Source organism: Phaethon lepturus, unplaced genomic scaffold (genome assembly GCF_000687285.1).
Source record: "Phaethon lepturus isolate BGI_N335 unplaced genomic scaffold, ASM68728v1 scaffold15318, whole genome shotgun sequence".
NCBI classification, from domain to species: domain Eukaryota; kingdom Metazoa; phylum Chordata; class Aves; order Phaethontiformes; family Phaethontidae; genus Phaethon; species Phaethon lepturus.
The window spans coordinates 3,026-17,378 of NW_010558411.1; the positions used below are offsets into that span (position 1 = coordinate 3,026).

At 39.4% G+C, this 14,353-nt stretch overlaps 1 protein-coding gene across 1 annotated transcript; it reads left to right on the forward strand.

Annotated features, from left to right (window-relative positions):
• Positions 1-962: 962 nt before the first annotated feature.
• HSF2 (heat shock transcription factor 2) lies at positions 963-14,124 on the forward strand. The gene is made up of 12 exons (XM_010293057.1): positions 963-1,066; positions 1,280-1,407; positions 2,214-2,338; positions 4,676-4,751; positions 6,954-7,015; positions 7,129-7,213; positions 8,083-8,252; positions 9,550-9,819; positions 10,357-10,462; positions 12,042-12,095; positions 12,721-12,805; positions 13,181-14,124. Exons 1-12 carry the CDS (start codon positions 1,036-1,038, stop codon positions 13,468-13,470), a joined length of 1,482 nt encoding a protein of 493 aa, XP_010291359.1. The 5' UTR covers positions 963-1,035; the 3' UTR covers positions 13,471-14,124.
• The last annotated feature ends 229 nt before the right edge of the window (positions 14,125-14,353 follow it).

Here is a 14,353-nt window from a genome sequence, read left to right on the forward strand (position 1 = left end):
TCTCAGTCTTAAACTCCTAACTCATCCAATGGTGAGCCATTTGTAAATCCTTTTTGTGACAATGCTTACTGGTTTGTCAGAAACAAGCTCTTGAGCAAGGCTCTCACGTGGTCTTATGGTTGGTTCGGCAAGCTTCTTGGGATCATAGAGCTGCTGGCATTTGAGGGTAAGAGACAGATGTGAGTCCTTGAACTAAAGGGCTTCTAAGAAGATGCAGTATCAGTGTTGACATTTGTCAAAGATGATAGGCTTCTCATTAAATACAGGGTGAGAGTTGCTGTGGATGTACAGACAAAACCTAAACCATTTTGAAGTAGCTAATTTGGATTCTGTCAATTACTTGTCCTTCAGTTAATGGAGCACAGTCACTGAAGAATAAAGAGCTGAGCCTTCTATTTTAGTCAAAGCCCGTGGATGAAAAAAAGACTCAAAACTGGCGTCCCAGGAGGACAGAGTTATTGCCTTGGGTGGTTACCTTCCTGGTAGCTCCAAAACCCAGTGGACACCCTTAGCTCTTTGACAGCTCCGTCTGCTCTACCAGTCCTATCAAACTAATCATGCTTTTATACTGGAAAGTAGAAGGGACTCTCGGCTGGTTGTTAGGTTTTTTCCTTGCACAGTCTCTTTGTTAGATTCCTTTCCAGTACTCTGAAGCTATATACAAAATTGATAGTGTTGTCCTGTAGTGAAGCCTTAGTAATTGTTGGTAAACAATTAATTTCTTGAGGAATCCATGAGTAACAATAGAGATGTTCCCCTTCAGTTATGGATAGCAATACTCTGTTGCTTTGGAACTGCAGGGTTTGTACACTTTTTGTTGTGGAAAATTGTAGGCAAGCAGATCAGTTACATACTGCATGCACAAAGGAAACATTCCTATCTGGTGATTAATTCTAAAAGCCCAGCGTGTTTTCTACAATGGTCTTTAAGTAGCTTAATGTGTCTCTCTCATTTTAGAATGGCCAGAGTTTCTTGGTGTTGGATGAACAGAGGTTCGCAAAAGAGATTCTTCCCAAGTACTTCAAGCACAACAACATGGCAAGCTTTGTCAGACAGTTAAACATGTGTAAGTTCTTGGGTTTTTGCTTTCGAGCATAGTTCTAGATCCTGTATATGTTTAGTTATAGACAGTTAATCCTTTGAGCAGTGGCCCTGTGTTCTCTGCAACCAGGCTACTGTCTCATCCTCAGAACTGGTAACAAGATAGTTGGAACAGCATAGTTTGAATTGCTTAATGTGGGTTTTGAGAGGTTGTTTTTTTTTTTTCTTTTTTTTAAAGATGGCTTCCGTAAAGTTGTCCATGTTGATTCTGGGATTGTAAAACTGGAGCGAGATGGTCCAGTAGAGTTTCAGCACCCATATTTTAAGCAGGGCCGGGAGGACTTGTTGGAACACATTAAAAGGAAGGTTAGTGAAGATTCAGTATGAGGAAAACCTGTACTAGTAAGTATGAGTGAATGGCAAAGTTCAGATCAAGTTTAATTCCAGGACTGTGAGTGAAGTAAGTTTGGGCAAGCAAACTGCGCAGCTCTCATATATCTCTTGACTTGTATAAAGGTATTTGGGGAGATTTGACTAGGCTTCTTTACCTAACCTGCTTTGCTGTCACATACTTTGTTGTAAGTAAATTTCACAGATGGCAAAAATGAGTAAGTTACGCAAATATGATATTTTGCAAATGGGTATTAGGAGAAGTGCAGAGCATGCATTGACTTTACCATCAGTAATATAACAGTCTGCTTGTTTCTGTAGCTTGTTTCAGATCAAAGCTACTGTAAACATTAAACTTGCCACCAAAGAGAACAGGGAGCAAACCTATAAACATGTTTGTTACGCTGCTAAATGTGATTCTGAAATGTGCTCTGCTGTTATTGTGAGTAAGGTGAATATAGATATCGAATAGAAATATGGCAAGTTAAACTAAGGTGAGAGGGATACACTTATTAACATTGGGTTATTGTGGAGCACTTAGAAGAATGTCTGAGGAATCTGAATGTACACAAATGTTTGTAACAGCTAAAGCTAATGTGATGACAACTGTAAGAGGACATTTCTGTGTGTTTCTGTATTTTTTTAATTTGATGCTTGGTTTAGTATTAACTTAAATGTATAGTTTATCAACACTAGAAGAAAATATACTTGATCACCAAAAGAAAATAATAGTTACCAATGAGTAAAGGAAAGTGTTGTTTCTGAATTCAAATCTTTTAAAGGTTTCTTCTTCAAGACCTGAAGAAAACAAGATACGTCAAGAAGATCTCTCCAAAATAATAAGTAGTGCTCAAAAAGTGCAAACTAAACAAGAGACTATTGAATCTCGATTGTCTGCTTTGAAGACGTAAGTTGCTCCATCAGATCCCTAAAATTGAGTAATTCTGATAACAGATATTGGACAAACACCTAATTTTAGGCATCTCTTGATGTCTTACTGCCTAACTTTAAATACTGCTTTAGGAAAATAAATTTCAATAAAAGAATTGCATTAGAAGTTGAATATTGTGATATGACTAAAAGTAATAGGCAATGTTGGTGTTTTAAGAACTGTCTCTTGGTGGGCAATTAAATAACACCTTTAATAATAGTTCCATAATGCTGAATATTCAACTTAGCTCTTAGCATACATAATGTATGCTGTTTTGTGTCTTCAAGTTTGAAGTAATTACTGTGTTTAGATTGAGGCAGAGTTCGGTTTGTGCAAATTGCTTATACTACTTTCTTCCTACAATTAATGTCTTTGCTCATTGCTTTTTTATTTTCCTGTCTTCATTCCCACACGGCTAAAAATTGCAGAAGAGTTAATGAAAATCTGTTTAGAAGTCTAATTTGGAAACTCATTAGTTACCTGAGTGACAGAGGTACAAAATCTAAAATCCAAATGTAAATAGAGTATTTTTAGAATTGCATTACTACCAATTTAGTTGTTACGATTTACTCTCAACAATGAAAGAAATGTGTGTTACAAATTACTTAATCCTTTAGACTATGTAGATAGAGACGGAATATATGAGCATAAGCTCATGTGCTGTAAGTCTCAGCATCTCAACAGTAACTCTATCTCAGGACTCCTTAACTTACATTAAGTTGAGAATGTAAATGGTTGTTGTACCTCTGTGGCAGAGGTCATTGATCAGTTCAAGTATTAAGAAGTAAAATGCTGTCATTTCTAGTCTTCAGCTCTAATTACTGGAGTGGTAGAATATTCAGAGGCAAATTTATTTTGGCTAGGAAGACTCTTTGTTAGAATTTGGCCAGTGTAGAGTAAAAATGTTCATATTCACCCTTTTCAAACCATAGATGAATTAGGGTAGGAAGGAACCTCAGAAGGCCGTCAGGTCTAAACCCTGCCCAGAGCAGGGCTGACTTTGGCTCAGATGACATCCAGTTGCTAACAACATGATAGTTTGTAGAGGTGAGAAGATAGAATGTTTGGTCTTTGACATCCATGTTGTTGTCCCATGAGTTTAAAATTATTGAGGTAGAAACTAGAGCTAAATCAGAAGACCTAGTCCTACAAAACATGTTAATAAAGCTGATGAGAAAATTGAGAAAGTTCAGGATCCCTGACCTCATTTGTTAAATTTGTGATGTAACTGTACTCTTAAATTGTACGTTGGACATAGGAGCAGTTTGAGGAGTGAGTAATAAGCTTCATCACACTACATATAAACAGCTGTTTCTGAAAACTTAGCTTTAGGGTTTCCTAAAAACCCAAACGCTGGTGGATTTTCCTCCTTTTTTTGGCATACATCTGTGTTGAAAACTAAACTGCAGAAGAGAGGAGGATGGTATGTTGTCTTTCCTTATTCATTGAAGCTTTCAGTATTCATTATCTACCTTTTAATATGCTTTATGCTGTTGGAAACAACAAGGTTCATGGATACAATAGCAAGGGCCACTTTACAGCCGTTTTTATACTGTATCAGTATAAAATACTCCTGTGAGTACTGGAACAACCGAGGTTTGCAAAATGGCAGTGTTTCATGAAAACTGCCATCTCTGCTGTGCTCCTATTATTTTTTAGCACCCAATGTGCCCCTTTACTGGAGTTAATAGAGGCAACTGATAAGATGACCTACAGCTGTATGTGTGACTTGGAGAGTTTGTTCTGTAAAGATACTTTCAAGGTGGATGTACTGTTTCTGACGGGTGGCTTGCATCTAGCAAGAGGTGTGCGAGAGAGGACAAACAGGCTTGATGTAGATGAAGAATTTTGGTTTTTAGTGGTGAGAGGAAACTGCATTTTTACACTGTTTAGTCCTTTGCTGCTGCCAGAAACCAGTTGTGTGCTTGATTTTTTTTTTTTTTTAATTCCTTAGAATTTAATTACTAGAGGGAAGAGGGGAAGGTAACTTTGTTATGGGAAAAGAAACAAAATAGTTAATTTTTAAATGCTGAATGTATGTGCCAAACTTGGGATTTAAATTTTCTTTTTTTAAGGAGACTGGAAATTCTCCACAGGCTATTTCTTGTGTTTGGGTCTCAGTTTTGTAATTATTTGCCAAGGCTGCTGACTGTGTGACTTCTCTCCCAGTCTAAAAATACATTTCAAAGAGCTTTAATGAAGCTAATCTTTAACAAAATCTAATCTAACTAACTAATCTTTAACAAAAATTATTAATGTAAATATTGTAAAACTCAGTTTTAGTTTGACTTTTAAATCATCCTTTTCAAACAGGGAGAATGAATCCCTTTGGAGGGAAGTGGCAGAACTGAGAGCAAAACACTTGCAACAACAGCAAGTTATTCGGAAGGTAAGGCTTCATTCAAGTGTTGTATGTGAATGAGTTAGTGAATGAGTGCTTCTGAAGTAGGAATCCTGTGCCGCATGTTACTTTGCTTTGCCCTCACTGGGTTTTTTTTTTTTGTAGTGTAGGAAATGTCTCTTTAATAGAAGAAGCAACAGGGTGGTGTACGGTGAACAAATCTGGTGAAACGAATGTTCAGTGTATTTCACCACATAAGCAGAAGACAAGGCCAAACTCTTGTAACCATTTCAAAGAAAGAGATTCAAGAACATTGTACATCATTCATTACAGTACCCTTAAAATGGTCCATCCATTTTTTACCTCAGGAATAGGATGACTACTATGGTGTGTTGGATGATCTCACGAAAAACTCTCACTGCAAGAATTACAAAGTTTTGTACTGGAAATTCACTGTTGTCCCACTTCAGAAGTCAGTGGGTCAGTGATCAGAAGAACAGATTATTGAGTGGAACCCATTGATAATATGTTAGCTTAGCTTAGTTTAACAGTTAGATTTATGATTACCAAAACTGATGTAAATGCAAAGAGCTTACAGATTTTATTTTTTTTAGGTACTAGAAATAGCATCACTGAAAGCAGCCTTGTAGCAAAGACTCTTACTGATTATTTTTTTTCCAGTTTGTTCAAGCTAGATACATGCATTCAGTTCTTAAACATAAAACATAGGGGAAGAAAGTCTAACATTTCAAAAAAGGAAGACAGCTGATAAATGCTGTTAAGTGTATTTGTAATTTTTTCTGAATCTGTCAAAAATGCCTTTCACCAACGCCAGTATTTACAGATACAGGTCATGTATACAGTCAACATCCCTGTGTGCCTTCTGTCATTGCATATTAGAATTCTTCTAATAGTTTGAGTTACTGGATATTTTTCTGTGTACTGTATGATCATAGAATAGTTTGGGTTGGAAGGGACCTTTAAAGGCCATCTAGTCCAACCCCCCTGCAATGAGCACAGAATCACTAGGTTGGAAAGGACCTTCAAGATCATCAAGTCCAACCATCAATCCAGCGCCACCATGTCCTCTAAACCATGTCCTGAAGTGTCACATCCACATGTTTCTTGAACACTTCCAGAGATGGCGACTCCACCACCTCCCTGGGCAGCCTGTTCCAATGCCTGACCACCCTCTCAGTGAAGAAATTTTTCCTAATATCCAATCTAAACCTCCCCTGGTGCAACTTGAGGCCATTTCCTCTTGTCCTATCACTAGTTACTTGGGAGAAGAGGCCCTCGTCGCCACAACCCCCTTTCAGGTAGTTGTAGAGAGCGACAAGGTCTCCCCTCAGCCTCCTCTTCTCCAGACTGAACAAACCCCAGTTCCCTTAGCCGCTCCTCATAAGACTTGTGTTCCCGACCCCTCACCAGCTTTGTTGCCCTTCTCTGGACACGCTCAAGCACCTCAACATCCTTCTTGTAGTGAGGGGCCCAGTCGCTTATAGAATGTATCACCTGTCTCTTCATCTTGGTTGGGTGGTCTGTAACAGACTCCCAGCAGGGACATCTTCAACTAGGTCAGGTTGCTCAGAGCCCCATCCAACCTGACCTGGAATGTTTCCAGGGATGCAGCATCTACCACCTCTCTGGGCAACCTGTGGCAGGGTTTCACCACCCTCAGTGTGAAAAATTTCTTCCTTATATCTAGTCAAAATCTGTTCTCTTTTAGTTTAAAACCATTACCCCTTGTCCTATAACTGCAGGCCCTGCTAAAAAGCAATAAGGTCTCCCTGGAGCCTTCTCTTCTCCAGGTGGAACACCACCAGCTATCTCAGCCTTTCCTCACAGGAGAGGTGTTCCATCCCTCTGATAATTTTTGTGGCCCTCCTCTGGACCCTCTCCAGCAAGTCCATGTCTTTCCTGTGCTGAGGGCTCCAGAGCTGGACACAGTGCTTCAGGTGGGGTGTCACCAGATGATTTAGCGTCAAAATCTGTTCTTACTGCCTGCTATGTGAAAAGCCTTTCTCAGACAACTGACTACACTTTTCAGATATTACCAGCAGTGTTTTCTATTCTACCACAATTTTTAACTTTCCAGAACATCTCTATATGAAAGTTACTACACAAAATAAGTGTTCTGCTGTTTATGTATAGATTTTATTATTGAAATGTTCTGCTATAAGATATCTGGGTACTCTGAGAGAAAAAATTAGAGTAGAGCGACTAACAATAGTGTTCTTTTCCTTATAGATTGTACAATTTATTGTTACCTTGGTGCAGAATAACCAACTAGTGAGCCTAAAACGCAAGAGGTAAATACGGTCTTGAAAACTTGCTGTCCAGTCAATATACTGAAATGTTTTGTTGACTGAAACTAAAGAATTTGTTTTTAAATGGCTTGCTTCCTTAATTATTTCTGATCTAGGCCGCTACTTCTGAACACTAATGGACCTACAAAGTCGAATGTATTTCAGCAAATTGTGAAAGAACCAGCTGACAGTAACCACCATGTAAGTTTTCTTCTGTGTGCTCTCTTTGTTATGACAAAGGAAGGAGTGGAGGGGGGCAGACAGATTAAGTAGCTTGTCTTACGGGGAATAAAATGTAGCTATGTACCGAGAGCTATCAACTTTTAGAAGTGATGTGCCCTGTTGCATTTCCTTTAGAGACAAGTGTGCTGATAATCACCATCACTTTTCAATATAAGCACCTATAAGCCAGTTACCTGTGTATTAAATACAGCTTGATATGATCCTACTGAAAGCAGTTTGCTTTTAATAATAATGCTGTTAGAAATAGCATATGTATGTTGTGGTGTTATCTCGGGGGGTTAGGCACCCCTAGCCCCACACAGGGATAAGGATCCGGCGTGTTGCTCTGCAAGGCAGCATCCAACCCAGCAAAGCTGCTGTGCCATTTGAATGTGTCCTGCCACTGAAAGTTATTTTCTGCTGTCCAAATAATGGTTGGTGGGGAAATCATTAGAATGAGTGCTGTAGCACGGTACTGGAATTACTAGCTTTGTAACAAAGTGCTATTTAAATGGCAGTCACTGTTTTAAAATTTTTAGTTCTTGTGTAGTCCTGTTGTCGCAGCTTTTTTGTTGCTTTTGCTGACAGTGCTAGTATATTTTTATTTCTATGCCTGTAGTATTTGCCAAACTTTTTTTTTCTGTAGTTGCTATTCTCCAGCATGTTCGTTTATTTGTATAGTTTTTCTACTAAATGTAGATCTATACAAACAGCTTGTAATCGCCCAGGTGTAGGAAAGCTCTTACACCTCTTTAGAACTGAAGCATTGTAAGATGCACTGATAACTGTCAGAATGCTGAAGCTTATTGTCCTTCTGTCCCCTGACTCTTTTCAAAAATAATTCTCAGGTACCTCTCAACAGAAATGAGGGCTTAAAACAAAGGGAACAGATTTCAGATGACATTATTATTTATGATGTCACTGAGGATGTGGGTGATGAAGAAAATCCCATGGATGATGAAGAAAATCTTCCTGTTACACCAGAAGCAAATGAAGATACCACTTCAGATTCTTCCAAGTAAGAAGTCTCTAGAAATCTATATGGATAATTTGCTTTCAGTGTTGTATAATATGCAGTAATTCAGATGTCTTAGGTTTTTGGGTTTTTTTAATGAAGTGGTCAGAATTATTCAATACTCCTGCACATATAGAAGCTTCAACGGTGAATTCACACTTGGTTCTGAATTATTGACCTCTAGATTTGTTCCAAATAATTAATTGGCTGCTGGAGTTTTAATATGCTGAGGATAGAAACTAGTGAGAAGCAATCTGTATTATTGCACTCTTGTTAAATATATTACTTGCCCAAAGACGAAGTAAGTGATGTCTTCTTACTTTTGGTTATGAATACAGACAGGGATGCCTTCCCTTGTTTTTATAGATTTTAATTGGCATGTGCTGTTTTGTCAAGTGTTGGTGTGGTCTTTGAACTTTATTAAGCCATTTAATTTCAGGGGTGTTTTTTCAGTCCCCAATGTTTTGTGACTATGTTCCTTGCTGTCTGTACTTAGCACTGTAGAAGTAGTTCATCTTTCAGCTATGAACAGTTGAAACTTGGTCCAGGGATTGAGATGCAACTCTCTTCCTGAGTTGCATTGTATTGATAGGGCCTGTATTATGCCTCAGGGAGTAAAACTTAGATGCTTAGACTTGAACTAGTACCATTGTTCTTGTTCGGCTGGTATCTGGGAATGCATTCTCTGATGGAAAAGCTTCCTGAAGAGAAGGTTATGATAGCAAGGCAGCACAACTAAGAGCTACTTAAGGGTTAGGAAGACCAGAATATGGAGGAAAGCAAATGATTTGAAACTCTTCCTTGGTTTTTAGGTTGCCTTCCTGGTATACATAACAAGGTTAATTAACTACAACACTATTATTGACTGAGATCCTTTATGTTACGGATACTCCAGAGTTGATTCTGTTCAACGGGAGAAGATGCAAAATATATATAATCTGTCTAGTTTGATGGCCTCATATACTTTGGTCCACTTCTTGCATACATTAAGTTTATATGTGAGCTTATAGTTGTTCTAATGCAAAAAATATTAGTGTTCCTATGTCTTTATAGTAGTTGTTATTGTGGCCTAGCACAACAGTGTCTGCTAGCTGAGCTGCACTAACTATTGAGCATTACAGCACCACATCAACGGAAAATAGATGTTAAGAGTATCTTGCTGTGTTTCATATTAAAAAGCAGTAGGGAAGTTTATTTCCTTATAGTAGCTTGACTAAAATGAGAAGTAACTAAACCTGTGGAATAGTACCAACTTAAATGAGTGTATGAAATGCTTTAATTCATTTGTCTCGTATTACAGCTGTAGTCATTCTCCCGATATTGTAATTGTGGAAGATGATAACGAAGAAGAATATGCCCCTGTAATTCAAGGGGATAAAAGCACAGAATCAGTTGCTCTCTCAGCTAAGGATCCCCTCAGCCCTGTCAGTGATAGTACAAGTCCACTCATGTCAAGTGCTGTGCAGCTGAATAACCAGTCAACTTTAACTGCAGAAGATCCGGTCTCAGTGATGGATTCCATACTCGATGAGAATGGAGTAATTTCACAGAACATAAATCTTCTTGGAAAGTGAGTAGCCTGGCCTTTTGTTTTTTCAAGTATTAGAATGGATTGTTTGACCAAAGTAAAAAGAACTGAATAGTAGTTTCTATCGAGAACTTTTTAGGTCACCTTTATTCTAGCCCGTTTCTAAAGATTCTTCTTAGTGTTTTAAGATGGGATCTTTGGTTTTCATTGTGAAGTGAATGAGTTGGGGTCTGATGATCTGACAGTGTAATGTTGCAGGATTTGACTGCGTAGCTCTTGCAGGCGGATGGAACTCATTAGGGCTACCTGGATGCAAGAATTGCATCTCTGCTGATGTCATGTCATCATGTTATGTTGATGTGGTACCTGTTTTGGAGCACGTCTGCTGTACTTGGTTCTCCTCTAAAGATGCTAAAAGTTTTCATTTTTCTCCAGAGGTTGTATCTAATAAAAGACTTAGTTCACTCTAGTTCTGATGAAGATTGTTAGATGCATGTAGTACATCTGTTTAAAGCTTAATTGTGGGTTTCTCTTCTGTTTGTTAAGTGATACAGCAATAAAATATTGTTTGTCTTCTAGAGTTGAACTTCTGGATTATCTTGACAGTATCGACTGCAGTTTAGAGGACTTCCAGGCTATGTTATCGGGACGACAGTTCAGCATAGATCCAGATCTCCTGGTCGATGTAATTTTCACGGTTTATTTTATTATTTGTGTGGGTTGTTACTGTTTAAAATAGATTTAAAACACAACAGGTCTTTTTTTTCTTTTTTCCCTTTAAAAAAGGAAAGTTGTAAATATTTGTGAATATGTGTTCCTGGGGCACTGGTGTAATTCTCAGTGCTACACCACTGCTCAAGAGAATGGTTACATTTTTTATTGAAGGATGGCTTTCTCAATGAAGTAACGTTTATATTCACATTGCTACATGAACTCAGACATGAGTTAGATTAATACTGTTGCTTTGAAATAGCTCAGCACATCATCTGTGGTCTTCTCAATGAACTGGGGTTAAAAAGGCTCTTGGCATTTATTTTACAAGTTTCTCTGCCATTTCAGGTTGTGTCTTAGAAATAAGTATACTTTCTCAATTTCTCTTCAGATTTATGTTGAGTAGAGTGGTCTAGGTTGGAAAGGACCTACCTGTGCAGGTCATCTAGTCCAGCCTCCTTGCTCAAAGCAGGGCCAGCTTGACAGTTAGTTAGGTCATGTTGCTCAGGACCTTGTTGACTCAAATTCTGAAATCTTCAAACATGGGAGATGCCACAGCCTCTCAGGTGCCTGTTCCAGCGCTTGATGCTTTTTAAAAGAATTTCCTTACGTCAGTCACAGTTTTCCTGCTGCAGTGTGTAGCTCTTGCCTCTTGTCCTTTGTCCACCTCTGTGGAGTTTGTCTTCTCTGTAACACCTCTTTAGAAGCAGTGGAAGAGTGCAGTTGTCCTCCCTTGTCTGCACTCTCCAGACAAGATTAGCCAAGCTCCCTCAGCCTCTTGCATATAAGCTCCCGAACATCTGTGGCCCTCCAGACACCCTCTAGTTTGAAAACTCTTGTACTGGGAGGCCTGAAACTGGATGCTCTTCCCCAAGTGGCCTCAGGTGCTGTGCAGAGAAAAATAATTGCATCCACTGACCTCCTGGCTGTGCTTTGCCTGTGGCAGAGCATGCCTCCCTGTAGCAAGGCCATGCTGCTTGCATGGTAGAGTGTTGTCTACCAAGACTCCCAGGTAGCTGTCTGAGGAGCTGCTCGCTGTCTGTTTGTTCCCTAACCTGGGCCAGCGCATGAGTTTATGGTGTCCTAAACACATTTGGCTGTTGAACTTGGTGGAGTGCCTGTTGGCCCCTTTTCCACCTTGCTGAGACGCCTCTTAACAGCGGCTCTGCTCTCCCGTGTATTGATGACTCCTTCTAGTTTGGTGTCACTTGCAAAGCTGATGACGATGTGTTCTTCCTTCTTGTATGCTGAATTCTCCATGCAGCAACGTAAGAAGGAATCTGTGTTTTAAGACTGCAGCAAACCATGTTAGACTAAGTTAGATGCAATACAGTTGTTTCCTTTGTGACTGAGGTTCATGGAATTCTGAACTGTTACACTGCAAAGCTAGGTTTTCTTTGCAAAAGCAGTTACTACCTGTAAATAAACTAATCCTGATAGAGGGTGAAAACATTAAGTACAGGGATTATTCTCACACATGCAGATGCAAGGTTCTTGTATTCTTAATAGCGGCATGGAGATACCTAAAACTTGATGTGTTTTGTCTTATTCAGCTTTTTACAAGCTCCGTGCAGATGAATCCCACAGATCATATCACTAATACCAAAGTAAGTCTGAAATCCATTGCTCAATGTACTCGGTAGTGAGAGATGCAAAACTCTATTCATCCTTTACTGTTTTCTTTACTGATGTAATAGCACTTCTTTCATGCTCTGGCTGTGAAGACTTCTATGAGAATAGGAAGGCTGCAGCTGAGTTCATCCTGTTTGTGAGGTTTTAAACAGAAAAGGGAAAAGCACACTAATTAAATTAATGTCCTTTAAAACTCGTATTACCTTGAGATCAGTACTTGTACATTATACCAGTCTCTTGACTTTTGTATCCTGTATGATTTTAGTACTTGCAAACATGGTACACCCTTAGTCAGAATGTTTTCATCTGTATTGTCTGGTGGGAAAAGAAACATAATAATAAGCGATAGAGCAAAGACCTAGCTCTTTGAATTTGTCCTATTTGCATGTGAGCATTGGTGTTTTGGTTCTTGCTTGGGTAAGCCTGTGTTTCCATGTCACATTTTCTCAAGCCAAGGTCTTACCCATTCATATGGGTAACTGACAGCACAACATCCCCGCACAAAGAGAAATTTCAGGGTTTTTAATAGTTGGTCAGCTGTGTTCTAGTGGCATTGAAAAGGCTTTAAGCATGTGTTCAAGATTTTGCTTTTGTTTCCAGATGGAGACAAAGGGAATAGAAACTACCAAGAATAATGATGGTCCAGCAGCTTCACAGGAAACACAAGTTTCTAAGCCCAAATCAGGTTAGTTGTCGTGTTTTATTGAAACAGTTTAACAAGCATTGTTCTAAAAAACCATCTTGGTTATTTGCAATTTGTCTAGTTCTGTGTCACACTGATAAGCACATAACCAAAACGCAAAACTTAACTATACTTGCTTTTTAGGTTTTTGGCACTGTACCAGGTGCAGAGAAACAGTTGGTTTTGCAGGAGAATCCGAACAAATAACGCTATGCATGGATGTAACATTCCTTTAATCACTCATGTAAAACAAACAGCCATAATGTTTTTTATTGATTGTTCTTTAAGTAAATTCTGTGGGGTAGGTTTTGGTTTTGTCCTTTTGCGTGCAGAAGGGCACATGAACTGACCATGTTTTGGGAATTTTTCTTCCCCCAGATAAGCAGCTCATACAGTACACTGCGTTTCCTCTCCTTGCATTCCTGGATGGGAACCCAGGTGCCGCCGTCGACAGCGGGAGCTTCACCACCGAAACTCCTTCCTCTGTCGACAAACCCCTGGGAGTGGATGAGCTGCTGGAGAGCAGCCTGGACCCCCAGCCCACCCAGAGCAAGCTGGTGCGGCTAGAGCCTCTGACAGAAGCAGAAGCAAGCGAGGCCACGCTCTTCTATCTATATGAACTTGCCCCAGCACCCATGGACACAGACATGCCCTTCTTGGATAACTGATGTAATGGGGACTCTGTATATAGTCATGAAGATGAACTATTTATTTAGAATATTGTTTGGTATCTTGAGTTTTTTTGTAAATCACTTTATGTAACCAGATAACATGGAATCTAACATACCTTTCCTGTTACTTCCTACAAGCAGTCCTTTGACTACACAGTTAGACAAGCTGTTAAGACACAGTTGGCAATACCAAGCCAGGCTCTTACCATACTGCTGTCACATGCTTGGTATTACACATATCACTAACTGTCCCAGGTAGCTGAACACTTGTTAAGAGTAAGCTTTGTTTTATTATTTCCTATCCTTCTGGTCCTACATATGATGATGTAAACTAGTAGTGTATGGTTAGGGAGCACTGACTTTCTGTATCTTGGATTTTTTCTATTTTTTACAACACTTTGTTTAACAAGCGTGAGGCTTTTTTGGGGTGGGGGGGCCAGGACCTGATGTAGGCTTTTTTTTTTCCCTGCTTGAACTGGGAACAAAGTGCCTGTACCTTGCTGAATCGTGGTTCTGCCTTACTTTCACTTCAGCGGAAGTGCTTACACATAGCACAGATGGGGGAAAGCTCTTGTCAGCCGCCAGGCCCTTAACTGCATGAGTACTCTGAACCTGGACCATCCACTCCCATAAAATAAATGTTACTTAAGTGTGATACTTGTTAAGAGTTGGCTCTTACTCTGTGCGCCAAGTGGTACGGATTTGACAGCATTTTTCATGCCTCAGTAGCTGTGTGGTCAGGGCTACTTCTGCACATGTGTATTGGAAAAGGGATTATTATCATCTCCAAACTTCAAGGTTTATTTATAAGCCTCCAAGACAAGTGGCTAATGCAGCAAACTGTTTTCCTTTATGGCAGAGCTTTCCTCCCAGTGTTTCC

What these genes read in the sequence shown, in the direction of transcription:
- HSF2 (XM_010293057.1), top strand. Translation starts at nt 1,036, where the DNA reads ATGGCAAGCTTTGTCAGACAGTTAAACATGT. An exon ending in TGGAACACATTAAAAGGAAG is followed by an intron (nt 1,408 to 2,213) that starts GTTAGTGAAGAT and finishes AATCTTTTAAAG; the next exon opens with GTTTCTTCTTCAAGACCTGA. An exon ending in GTGAGCCTAAAACGCAAGAG is followed by an intron (nt 7,016 to 7,128) that starts GTAAATACGGTC and finishes TTTCTGATCTAG; the next exon opens with GCCGCTACTTCTGAACACTA.